The sequence below is a fragment of the Urtica dioica genome, chromosome 4 (assembly GCF_054948205.1).
Source record: "Urtica dioica subsp. dioica isolate 48M chromosome 4, U.dioica_male_clone48M_v1_H2, whole genome shotgun sequence".
Classification (NCBI taxonomy): domain Eukaryota; kingdom Viridiplantae; phylum Streptophyta; class Magnoliopsida; order Rosales; family Urticaceae; genus Urtica; species Urtica dioica.
In genome coordinates, this window is record NC_142759.1 from 11,914,921 (window position 1) to 11,928,097 (window position 13,177).

At 41.0% G+C, this 13,177-nt stretch overlaps 2 protein-coding genes across 3 annotated transcripts; both read right to left on the minus strand.

Annotated features, from left to right (window-relative positions):
• Positions 1-294: 294 nt before the first annotated feature.
• LOC149400463 (putative calcium-binding protein CML18) lies at positions 295-1,618 on the minus strand. Of its 2 annotated transcripts, XM_089613039.1 has the most exons (2): positions 1,430-1,618; positions 295-1,093 (listed from the first exon to the last, which is right to left on the minus strand). In XM_089613039.1, exon 2 carries the CDS (start codon positions 1,044-1,046, stop codon positions 495-497), a length of 552 nt encoding a protein of 183 aa, XP_089469165.1. In that variant the 5' UTR covers positions 1,047-1,093; positions 1,430-1,618; the 3' UTR covers positions 295-494. The 2 variants fall into 2 exon arrangements, with proteins under 2 accessions (XP_089469165.1, XP_089469164.1); XM_089613038.1 differs by lacking the exon at positions 1,430-1,618 and having other exon boundaries at positions 295-1,282.
• A 115-nt stretch (positions 1,619-1,733) lies between these two features.
• Positions 1,734-10,629, minus strand: LOC149400464 (brefeldin A-inhibited guanine nucleotide-exchange protein 2-like). The gene is made up of 11 exons (XM_089613037.1): positions 9,145-10,629; positions 7,628-7,945; positions 7,089-7,434; positions 6,579-7,001; positions 6,209-6,498; positions 5,704-5,977; positions 5,037-5,536; positions 4,614-4,935; positions 4,185-4,539; positions 3,414-4,099; positions 1,734-2,583 (listed from the first exon to the last, which is right to left on the minus strand). Exons 1-11 carry the CDS (start codon positions 10,329-10,331, stop codon positions 1,975-1,977), a joined length of 5,310 nt encoding a protein of 1,769 aa, XP_089469163.1. The 5' UTR covers positions 10,332-10,629; the 3' UTR covers positions 1,734-1,974.
• Positions 10,630-13,177: the final 2,548 nt, after the last annotated feature.

The following is a 13,177-nucleotide window of genomic DNA, read 5'->3' on the forward strand; positions in this document are numbered from 1 at the left end:
AAGAAAAAAAAATGTCGGAGCTTAGTGATTGGCTGATGGTTCTATTTTATATAACACCGATTTTTATTTTTCGTCATAATATTTTAATATGAAATTTATGTAATATGAGACACTGAATTTCTCCGTAAAGTCGACGGACAATGTGTTATCAGAAAACAAAGATGTCGAAATCTCAATATGATTCATCAAGATCTAGTGTTGACATTAATATACTCAATTTTACTTAATATGATTCGTCTCGAGGAAAAAATTGAAATTGTGTTATAATTATATGTTATAACAAGAAAATTGGGGGATGGATTTATCAACTGTAATTATTTGTAAACTCACAAGTGTCACCTAATTATGATAAAACAAAAACTAGATTATTGAACTATAGTTTAGCTTTCCTAAAAGCTAATTAGAGTGCACTAGACCAAAAATCAACCTTTCAACCCTTAATTAATTACATGTAAATAAAGAGCGACAATAACACAATCTTAAACTAGCGCTACTTAGTTATCAATTATCATCATCAACCGAAACTCTTCAAAATCAACGAACCCATCACCATCTTTGTCAACACCTTTGATCATTCTTCTACACTCTCCAACACTACACTTATCACAGCCAAGCCTCACCAAAACCCTTCTCAGCTCCTCCGCAGAGATCTTTCCATCCCTGTCTGCGTCGAAAACCAGAAAGGCGTCCCTGAGATCGTCGCGAGTTACGCCGCTCGATCTTCCATCGGGATCCACGTCAGCGTTGACCACAGCGCCCATGAACTCGTCCAAGTCAACAAACCCGTCGCCGTCGCAGTCAATTTGCCTCACCATTCCCTCGGCTTCTACGCCGGCGACAGAGTGGTCGTAGCCGAGGCACAGCAATACTTGGCTGAGCTCGGAAGGCGAGATCTTCCCATCCCCGTTTTCGTCGATGGCTTCGAAAACTCGCCTGAATTGGTTGCACGCTTCCATGGCTGCGAAGTCCGCTGTTGATGCTTGATGAGGGCTTGACCAGAGTTTTCTCAGTGGCTTTGCTTTCCTGGCTCCTTGATGCATGTTCATGGCACTGAGGCGATGAAGGAAGATCTTAGCCCTCCTGTGGAGACCTACTAAACAACCCGACATTGATTTGAAAGTACAGAGAGTAGAATAAAATAGTAGAATTAATTGGATAGAAAGCTAGAAGGCTATTTATTATAATAGGCAGAGGGCTATCTTTGGATGGAAAGATACTGCGGCTGAAACTAGCAGAGTCGGTTGTTTGGTCGTTGGTTTTAAAATTCGTAGATTTGATTCCACAACCTTGAAAAAAGGATATTTATTAGAAGCAAACAACCAACAAAACTGTGTTTGATAGGGTCTTGTTTGGCGTACGCTAGCTGAATTATTGAGGATAAGTACTGTGCCGGCAAAAGTCCCTTTTACTTGTAACATTTTGTCGTTACCTGAGCAAGACTTCAGGTTTCTTCTATCTTGGATGTCTCAATCAGTGTGACCAACCCAGTCGATTACCTCATATACGACATAAAAATGAAAATGAAAAACATTTGCCATCACACTGCGATGAAAACTCATCTAGGTGGAAGAAAAAAACAAGTCATTATGAATTAATCGCTTAAGTAATCTAAATCATATGATGTACGTTTTGAATGGGAATCGTATTGTACATGAAATTACCAGTTTTGGTACGGAACAAATATTAATATTATATTAAGCGAGAAATAATATTATTATAACGCAAACAACATCTTGAAGACAAATCTATGGGCTCCTGTAACGGAACAATAAAAGGCAAATGACTTGCAATATTTAATAATCGCAGGCAACCAAATACATATCTAACTCTTCATTCACTACTCAGCTATACTTCCGATAAAAATTATTAATATAAAAATGAAATAGAAAGGTAAGAGCAAGTTTATACGGGGGAAGGTAAATAAAAAAGAAAAGAAAAGATATTTATCATACATCTGTGAACAGAGGAGCATGGTCAACAAGAGCGGAGAAGAACGGGACCCAAAGACGAGCTGAGCATGTCGCTGAGAGCGGCCTGAACATCACCGGAGCCGTGCTCGCAGCTTATCAAGCTGGAAAGGAGCGGGAATAGAAGAGTCAAGTTGTTCTCGAAGGAAGCCTCGCCCAAACTAGAGATGGCCTGGAGAGTGGTCACGATGAGCGGCGCTCGGGCAGCCAATTCGCGGCGCTTGCCTGACCCCAGGGGAATCTGCCACTGGGGCTGCACGGAAACGGACGGCTCCGATGCATCCCCGAACCTCGAGCTCTCGATGTAGAACCCTAGGATCTCGAGGCAGAGGCCCACAAGGTGGGCCTCGACCTCGGCCTCGGCGCTCTCGGCCCGGTCCTCCACGAGATTCTGGAGCAGCGTGAGGCAGATCTGGTACGACTCGTTCTCGAGGCGTAGGAGAGGCGGGTCCTGCATTTGGGTGATCGATCCAAACTCTTGTAGCTTCGAACGCAGCGACGTGTTGCTGTTGATCTTGTGGGCGTGAGAGGCTATGCTTTGCACCGACCCAAACAGGACTAGGATGTTTTTCGCTGAAAATTGGGATCGATACATGTTGTAGATCTCCATTATCGCCTGCCAATTTAAACAAACCCATCGTTAGATTCTCATGAGTCTGGTCTCTCCCAAGGAATCACGTTCCTTTATCTCATGTCATATTACTAAAAATATAAATTTTCCCTTTAACAGACTACTATTTATTCTAATCACCCCGATACGCCCAGGAGTAGCTCCGAATACAAATTATTAATATTATCAATACTAAGTGAGCCAATATCAAGGTTTGAGATACTGTTTAACAGTACCGTGCCAGAACTCAAATTTTATGGGTATACCCTTTACCTGGGTTTGCCGTGAATTTTCCGAGAAAGAAACTGGTAGATTTTTCATAATAAATATATATAAAATAAATTTTCATAACTTTAATTTTTTATTTAAATTTATTTTATTTTTATTTTTATTTAGAATTGGGGTATAAACCCCGGTTTTTATGAAGTTTTTAACTGGGTCTCGCCGGTTTTTTGCATAGCGGAACTTTCTACCGGTATCGGCGCTGTAAATTCCAGTTTTATAGAGATTTCACGGTTTTATACGTTTCGCCACCGGCTGTAAGCGGTATACCGCGCGGTAACCCACCGGTTACACCAGTAACTCAAACTTTGGCCAATATCTCTGTTGCCAGTAGCCACTATCTACTATGACTATGGAAAATAAAATAATTAACTCAATAACTCTCCTCATAACTCTAGTGCTCACCCTAAAAACTTGTTCTTCTCAAATATAAATAAATGAATAAAAATGGAATTTAATATAATAAAAAAAGTTATTACTATACTCTTCCAAGTCTATCATACCCCTCCCTAGGTAATATATGACATTGGGAAAGATGGGAGACGGGACCTTACCTGAATTAAAAGAAGCTGGACCGCTGCCCTGCACTTGGCATCTGATATACACATGTAGATATGGTGTGCTCTGAGACCCTCTGAATCTTCGTCGTGCATGCTCGAGACGGAAGTCTCGCCGTTGCTGATTCCATTAGAAGAAGCTGCTTCGTTAATTCTGGAAGCGCTATCCCCATCCATTATGAAAGAGAAATCGGGCAGAGTTGAATTTGCAGCTTCGTTTAGGGACAAGACCACTTCAAGCCACTTCTCGTCGGAAAACAGATCTCCGGCACTGCTCATCAGCCGAACGAATGAAGCAATACCGATACCAGCTAAGCTTTGGTGGGGACGCTTGATGAAACTTACTAAAAGCGTCAAGACTTTCTTCAGAAGTGGATTGACCGTGCTGTAAAATTTCACGAAGAGGTCTACAACCAACTGTAGTGCTAATGTGCATGTCTCGTAGAGCCATGCATCTTGATCAAGCTCACCAGATTCTGCGTCAACTTCGTCCGATGAATTGTCACCAGAAGGATCAATAGCATGTCGTACATAGTCGAATATTGGGAAAAGGACAGAATCAAATACTCGCTCCCATAGTTGCAGGGAGAAAAGATGCCCATGATTCCGCAAAGTTTCAAATAGCACTTGTAAGGCACTCTTTCTGATTTCGGGCCGGGGGTCAAAGCTAAGTTCGGATAAACCTGTATAAATGAAGTATATATTAAATTCAGACTTCAGAAAGTATAAATTTAAGCTGGGAAAGAAGTCTTATCATTAAATGCGTACCAGCCAATAAAGGAAACCAGAAATAGAGATTGTCATCCCTGTCTGATATTTCTCCATTCTCTTGTTTTCCATCTTTCCCGGAATTGGGTGACGATGGAGAAATTTTTCCAGAGGATTCCACATCTCCCTGAGCAAGTTTTGTTGCGCAGAAACGAAGAAAAGCAATGGCTTGGAGGCTGATGTCTTTGTTGAATCTGCTGTTTGTAAATGCAACAAGACAATTCACACAATCTGTAAAAGTGGTGGTTTCAGTCTCAGTGATGTATGGGAAGTAATCTCTGATGATTTTCTCTATTATTTCAAAGGCCAAGAGCACAATGTTTTTGTGATCATCATACGCCGCAGTCGTGAACACCTGAAAAGTTTAATCATAATCAAGAATAACCACAGCAGACAATTTATAAATAAAAATATTGGGCATTCCATTACCATGAACATGCTCTTCCAACCGGATTTGACATTGTTGACTTTAGATAGAACCATTTGTGAGACACATCTAATTATCAACTCTCTGATTTCAACCGCACTGCTTTTACGCATAACAATGACAAAAGGCTTCATAAATTCATTCTGGAAATTATAATTAGCCAACTCTTCCCGCTCTAAGAACTTCATCGATAATTGGCGTAATGAATCCATCGCAAAAATCGCAATAGAAAGGTTTTCAGAGCAGCCAATTGATACAAAGAAATCCGAGAGCACGTGCCAGATGCTCGACCACACAAGCCTGATCCGGTTCATATTGTAGTGCCTGTTACGATAAAAAAAATATGGGTCACACTTCCCTTTTAAAGTGGAAGCATATCGAGAATACAAAAAATATCCTGGGTTCAAAGAGAAAGTGAAGCTTACGCAATTTCAACCATCTTCGTCAAGCTAAAAACTCGAGGATCGGAGGTTGATCGCAATTCTTCCATTGAGACCTTGCACAGAGCCTTTACAAAATCAATGATTGCCTCGCTGTTCAGCTTTTGACTTCGAGTGAATATGCGATTCATTTCAGAGCTCCCAACTTGCTCCAACATGTTCAAGTTCGAAACCAAATGGTTCATCTGCTCAGATGTCACAGAGGAATTACCGCCGATCCCAGCACTATCATATGAGCCTCGCATTACCGCAGAAGCTGCATACTGCATCCGTCCATGTCCTTTCTTCTTTAAGGCTGGAAGGATCGTTGACTTACTCGGTTTTGACTTTTCTGATTCATTCTGCGGGAAAGCGAAAAATGTGGCATCCGGAGGGGCACCTTCTCCCAAGAGGTGTAAATGTTCAAACCTGGAGACACACGTCAGAATGTGCTCCCAAGCTTCTTGTAAGTAGTTCCCATCCTCATCCGCTATAGTCACGATTGCCTGATGACAATATGGCCATTTCAGATTGATGGAAAGATGGGATTCGGGGATCATAGTGAGTTTATTTTTTAAGATAGCATTTAGAAAAAACCACTTAAAAGGAAAGGGGAAAAAATGAATCATCCCGTACTGCTTTATTTTCTGAGGGAAGTGAAAATATCACCAACCTTAATTGCATCAATGTTTTTCTGCCTGATATCAGCAGGGGAGTGAAGAGAAGTGAACTTTGCAAGTGAAGTAACAAAAGCGTCTCTATGAGTTTTCATAGACATAACAGCAGTAACATGAATAGCAAAACGAAAGCCCTCAAGGCACAGAGCTATTATGACTTCATCATCACTTTGGTCAAGGGGAACACTGAAGGCAGCTAGCATAGGAGCCCAGCAGACCTCAATCATAAATCTTAGAATCACTACGTCTGTTGCAGCATAATAAACAGACCTGTAAATTTCATAGAGGAATGAATAATTGATATTTACTCTGTAAATAAACCAGTAAAATTACTTCATCTTAACTTTGAATCCCACATCTTTCAGCAAGCAGATCAAAACGCAAAGATTTTAAATACACATTTACTTCTGTTGAATGCACATCACAAGTTAATGCAAAATTATTACCAGGTTTTGAAAGTACCAATGTTCTACAAAGCACTAGAAAAGTTATGACTCTTACTCGGACTTGCGCGCCTTTTCTTTAAACTGTTCTTGCATGTGCCTATAAAGATCGTCACTGGTTCCCATACTTTTCTCGTCCCGCTTACGGATGACAATATTCAGGATAGAGTCCAGTCCCAGTAGCCGGTTTGGATTTATTGATTGTATCTGCTGAGGAGCAAAATCAGCCTCTTTCATTTTTATCTCATTCCTTGAAATTCTCTCAAACAATGATCTCAAGTACTCTTCAGGTAAATCTTTTCCATCATCTATGCCACGGTTGTTTCTTATAAAATCATCAGCCGACATCTGCAAATAAAATAGTATGAGGCATATCAGTGGTATCACCACTCTTAATACAATGGATGGAAGCAATCTTGTGAACTCACCTTGTTTTTCACCATAGGATTATGAGCATCAGTATTAAGCATTATCACAGAGTAAGCAAGGACATAGGCCGTGTCAGCACTAGTAAAAGCCTTTGGGTTACATTTGCAATATCGCTCAGCAAACTTCTCCATGATACGATCAATTTTTTGAGCCTCTCCGGGTAATCGAAAGCCTTGAAGAAAGGCCCTGATTGCCTCATCAAACTCCTTCCCTTGTAATTCAAAAGAATCCACATATGCATGCATCACCTTCAGTGATAAGTCTTCTCTTTCACCCAGGTAATCGCCTATCAAAGTCTTATTCAATCCCGATGCATTTTTTAGAAAAGCCGCTATCTCCTCTGGGGAATTTCCCACCTTATTAGCATTGATAAGAAACTCAATTCCTTTCTTTGGCTTACGATTGAAAAGTGATATACCTTCCTGCCACAAGACTTAAAATTAGTTTCCAATTATAATAAGAAAAAAAGACTCAACTAATTTCAGTGCACATATCTGAGTCCGGTTTACCTGAAGTTCCAACTTGTAAGCCCGGCGTTGCTCAATTGTCAAAGCATCAGAACCCTCACTAGAAGCTTCGGAAGGGGACTCTGATCCTTCAATAGCCTCGTCAGAATTACCATTTGCTATGGGCAAACTTCCCAATTCAGTGCTGTTTTCAACTGATTCAATTTTTTTGGTAGAGTGAGGATCTGGAATGCGTAGCTGTTTATTTGCCCAGTCTCCCATTGACTTCAAAACAGCTACTAAACACTTCATAGCTTCAAGCTTCATTGTTGCCTCTTGAGGAGGCAACAATGTGGTGGGTCCACCAGCAGGAACACCTTGTGCGGTTTTTAGAAGTCCATTAACCATCCTGTCAGGATTAAAGGAAAGAATACAAATATCAATATGTGACCAATCAATAGAAAATCAGGTTATTTCTGCTGGAAGGGTGCGATAAAAAACAGGCAACTAAGTAAGAGACTAAACATGATACTGTTACAAACTGCCATGTTATTAAAGATTGTAATTTTCAAGAATAAGGTTCATAATACAACTCGGCATACCTCTCAAATATGTTTGATGAATTGACATCGCAATCATAGTTAATAAATATGTCTACCAAGATCTGTGAATCAACACAGAGCTTCTCAAGAAACCGGAGCACTATCATCTTCTGTTGAAAATTGGGTTGTGCTACATTTTCCAAAACCCTGAGAACAATCATTGGGAAAAAAACTCCAATTTCTGCTTTCAGTCCAGCTCTAAATCTGGACACGAGGCTGATAAAGATGGAGCAAGATAGCTGGAAAACTATCATAAGAGTCGAAGCGCTGTTCTTTAACAATGATAGGCATAAATATTGTTTAATCGCACCTAAAAACCTGTTTCACGTACACCAAACATATGATTTATCAGAGGGGTTGCAAGGTGAGATAAAATATATTTCAAAGTGAAATCATTAATAAATCAAACAGATCCAAATGAGATATCCTAAACCAATCTGCGATATATTAGTTGACAGTACAGCCCGTAGATAATAATGAACTACTAATTCAATAGCTGCATAATAACTTAGCACGGACGTGCATAAGAATGGGAGTAATTATGAGCCTACCATTCATATGTTTAATCACAATACATAAACCAGTTGACACCTATAAAAATAAACTCACTCAGAGCCATCTGTTACAAGTCCGATTTGAATTAAATAAACATAATGAAAATCGGCCGAGGACAAAAATGCAAAAGAATTAAGTGTAACGGAATGTTTTATTGAGTTGTTAAGTCTTGTTGATGTGTTTTATTAACAAGGTAATAGTATAGCACAAAAGAAAATAACAACAAACATAAAACAAGCGAGTAAATAAATAAAGCTAGCAAGACAATATTACTACTTCATGAAATTACCCGAAATTCTATAGAACCTAACTTATCCGTGAAGCTAACAATTTTAGAAACATGAAAAAGCTTAAAAAAAAAAGTAATATTTTTTTAATAAGCGTGGTGTCCTGGTTAGACCCGACTATAATCCACAAGTCCTTGGCATGATCGACTGGGAGACTACCCTGTCCAGGGGGAATCGAACTCTGGGCTGACAAGGTCCCGATAATTTCCCTTACCACTAGACCCTTGGGTTTTTGTTTTTTTTTTTTTTAAATCCAAAATTAGTAAATATCAATTACTATTGTGATTGGATAATTTCTAAATTTGTTGCCATATAGAAGTGGAAACTCTAGAAAGCAACCAAGCAATCGCTTCTCTTTGCAATATCATTTAATCGACTGAGCAAATGAAGTTCGAGCCGTACAACTAGAAGCAAAAGAACCAAGGGAAATCTGAGTAAAAATGATAAAATGCTACGATATCAACTAACAAATTATAAAACTTACCAATTGGTGTACGTAAATAAGCAATCAAAATGACAACAGACTTCAGCATTATAATTATATATATGTCCACCAAAGCAATCTCGAGGCTAGTTCACTTAAACCAACTAATTGCAAACCCTTTTATGAGCTTATTACCCAAATGTGCACTAATCACTTAGCAACGATCAGTATACACAGTTGCAGAAAGATACCTCTCACTAGTCCGAAAAACAGCGCCAGCATTTTCGAGCAAGATCTTCAACAACTCCAAGGCCACAATTTTTCCCTTCATCAGCTGCGGGTCCGCCAAGGCCTCCTTCGGAGGTGTCTTCATCGAAAGCTTGCAAAGAGCTCGAAACACAAGGAAAGCATCCCGGCGCAGCTTGTTCCCGATCTGAACCTCCAAATCGTCTTCCCTCTCGGCTTCTCCGTCTGCCAGCTCACCTTTCCGGCCCTCCAGTGCTGACTTGTACATGCTGATCTCCCAATACTTAGCATCCAACATGTCCTTATCCGTTGAATCTAACAAATCCGTAGGGTTCGTAGTCTCAACGGCGGTCGACTCAAACGCCCCATCGTGTCCTCCAAGAGCACTCGGAGTCACCGGATTCAGAACCCCGTCGATGTCCTGCATGATCTTGGTAATGAATCCCTGAACAAACATCGTCATTGAACCATCCACGTCAGACTTCTCGATTGGTTCCATCAATTCAGCCACAACTATCGGTTGGATCGGAACAGTAGACGAATCAGCCTCCATTCTCCGAAACACAATCACCAGCATTTGGATCAACGACGCCTTAGCAGTGGTCTGGTTCACCACATTCTTGCTTCCGAGGTAAATATCGTAGCAAGTCCTCACAATTTGGAGCAAGCAATCACCGTGGATTCGCAAAGAAATTGAAGTAACGGCAGATAAGAGCGTCTTGAGAACCGCAAGTTCCATCTGCTCATCACCGAGGTCGTGGCATTTGCAGACCGACTCAATCATCTTCGCGAGGAGCTTCGACTCTCCGCCGTTCCCATCACTGCTAGGATCAGCCTCTCCGCGAATGTAGCCATGGGCGATCAGCTTCTGGACGCATTCCACCGCCGGATCGGCGATCTTGAGAACGCCGGAAGATGCGGCGTTGATCAGAGGGCTGAGGATCGACTCGGAGTCCGCGAGCGAGTACTCAGTAGGACCTCCGTCGTGAAGAGGTCCAGGTACCGAGTTCGCCGCATCTTCCCCGGCGTCTGATTCCGGCGGCGTAGCCTTGCCCGAGCCGAGCCGATCCAGGACCGCCTTGCATTCGTTAGCGAGCTTCGCGTGCTTCCGCCACGAGGCGTTCTTGATGATCCGATCCAGTGCCGGCGATACGACCTGGCTCAGACGGGAATCGGCTTCCTCGGAAGCCATTCCCACCCAAAGCAAATACCTTGCAAGTCAGATCTGGAAATGAAGCCGATGAACCGCTAGGTCTTCTAGAAGGTTTGTTGTTGTATCGGCTGAATCATTCGTTTTCGAGTTCGGAGATATGTTGGTTCGCTCTGACGGCGAGTTACTTGACTCAGCAACTCCTCCGATTCAAATTGCGCAGACAACGAAGTGTCATGGAGAGTGGTGGGAGCGAGAGAGATTAGAGAGGGGTTTGAGATTTAGATCGCGCTTGGGATATTTTTCTTTTTTTGTACCCTATATGCCAATGACTATAATGGACTTGATTTCCTTTTTGTGAGTATGCGTATATTTCCTGATGGGTGTAAGTAAATAAGGCCACTAAATAGGGTTATTTTGGGTTTTTAAAGAGCAATTTGTCTGTTTTAAATTGGATTTCCCGATCTCCGGTGGACTTTTCTTGAATTAGTTCCCGGCATAATTTTCTTAATAAACAAATTATTGCCTATTTGACGGAATTAGATGTAGATTTATGAAAAACCATATTAATAGTATACAAATGTCAAACAGTTTTCAACTGCATGTATACGACGCAGGCTATATATACGAGATTGTTACTCAAAGTAGTTTGGTTATATAGCTAGCTGGTTAAATTATTAACTAATAAGTCTGGAATCGGAGATCTGCCCCACTTGATTAAAAAAAATATGGAAATATATGACTATATCACCAAAATATATTTTCAATGATAATAAAATCATAATTTTTATTTCTTTATAGGAAAAAATCATAATTTTTTAATTAGTCAAATCTTCAAATATCACAGTCAAACGAGTTATTTTTATAATTTTTTACATTTTTATTAAAGAAACTCAACTTAATAACGTCATGTTTTCTTTCAATATCGTGATGGTATGCACTCTATGATGAGAAAGACGACCGGAAAACGAGGATGGATGAGTCTCAAACTTGATATGAGCAAGACTTATGATCGGATCGATCGAGTGGTGCTTTATGGAGAGGATCATGGAAAAAACGTGATTTTCCCGACCGATGGATACGAGTGGTTATGGACTATATTACGACTCATTCTTATTCCTTTGTTATTAACAGAATAATTGAAGGCAGCGTGAAATCGGAACAGGCCCTGCGTTAGGGGTGTCCTCTATTCCCGTACTTATACTTATTGTCCGCTGATGGGTTTTCGTCGCTGATCCGACAGGCTGTCCATAACCGTGAGCTGACCGTCTTCGCTTGCAACAAACGTGGCCCACCATCAGCCACCTACTTTTTTCAGACGACTCACTCTTGTTATGCCGTGCCAGCAGCATAGTGTGGGGTCAATTGTTCGAATCGTCGATAAATACGCAGCAGTGACCGGGCAGCTCATAAACTTCCAAAAGGCTTCGACTCTATTTAGTCCTAATGTGGATGATGAACTTCGATGTGCCCTTTCTGGATATCTAGAGAGTTTTGGAATTCAAGAGAAGGTCACGGCGAGACGAGCCGTTTATCATTGCAATAGGTGTCAAGTAGAAGTGCAGTGATTTATGCAGCTGAGGCATCCTAATAGACCAGTAGACTTGAACCTTGTTCCTACATGACTCGATCAATTCAATCAGGCACTCGTCATCTATTTTCATTTTTCAACTCTTTGACAACATGAAAACATCCCTTTTTCTTCGTTCTTCTGAAACAGGTATAGAAATGAGTGTATTTTTTTACGTTATTTACCTTAGTTATGGGGAAGGGGGTTTAGGGAAGACCTATGTGGGGCACATTTTGGGTGTGGGATGCTCGTTTAACCTCTATATTAATCTCGTTCCTTATTTACCTGGGTGGACAGGGTTTTCAATTGTGATGATTTATGCGCCAAAAAAACTACATTGGTCTCTCACAATTTGTTGGTCGAAGTAAGAAGCGGGTCTTTTAAATTACCCGGGATAAGGTGAGGTCGAGGCTTTCCTTGTGGAAGGGAAGACTTTTATCGCAAGCGGGAAGAGAACCCCTTATAAAGGCAGTATCTTTGGCTCTCTCCTCTTATACCATGAGTGTCTTCCGAGTGCCAATGGGTTTATGTGGGGAAATAGAAGCAATGCTGTCGAGATTTTGGTGGGGTGGAGATCCATCGAAGTGAAAAATGCATTGACGTGCGTGGGATAAGTTATGCCTCCCAAAACATCAAGGTGACTTTGGTTTTAAAAGTCTTGTGACTTTTAATCAATCCATGCTTGCTAAATAGAGATGTCAGATTATGTCGCAGCCTTTGTCTATGGCGGCTCAAGTTTTGAAAGCGAAGTATTTCGCTAAAACCACATTGCCCTCCGCTTATATCAAATCCTTCATATGATGGTCGATCGATCGAGGCATTTAATGATAGATGGATCCCATCTTCCACAAACCTATCATTATCCCACGCGCAAAACACATGAATGTAAAGGTCGAGGATTTGATTGACTTGGGCTCTCGTATGTGGTCATAGGAACGTTTACATGAGTATATGTGGCAGGTAGATATTCCAATGATTATGAGTATTCCTCTGAGTATGGAGAGTAAAGGCGATTCTTTTGTGTGGCATCATGATTGGTTGGGAGAGTACACAGTTAAATCAGGGTATCAACTAAGTCAAATGACGGAGCTCTCGTCTTCGACGCCCACTAGCACGACTTTTTAGAAATCACTCTGGGAAAGTCATGTCCAGCCCAAGGTAAAAAAAAATTATATGGCGTGTTATGAATGGATGTCGTCCTACCCATAGCGTTTTGGCAAATCGGGGTATCAATTGCATCATGAAGTGTTCCTTTTGCAGCAACCTGGAAACTCCACTTCACACCCTCTGGGACTGTTCCTGTGCTAAGACGGTATGG

Excerpts from the sequence above, each read along its gene's own strand:
- LOC149400463 (XM_089613038.1), bottom strand. The coding sequence starts at position 1,109 with ATGTCGGGTTGTTTAGTAGGTCTCCACAGGAGGGCTAAGATCTTCCTT.
- LOC149400464 (XM_089613037.1), bottom strand. The coding sequence starts at position 10,331 with ATGGCTTCCGAGGAAGCCGATTCCCGTCTGAGCCAGGTCGTATCGCCG. Across the intron at positions 7,435-7,627 it reads TCATCAAACATATTTGAGAG|GATGGTTAATGGACTTCTAA; the intron begins GTATGCCGAGTT and ends TAATCCTGACAG. Across the intron at positions 4,100-4,184 it reads CTGGTTTCCTTTATTGGCTG|GTTTATCCGAACTTAGCTTT; the intron begins GTACGCATTTAA and ends TCATTTATACAG.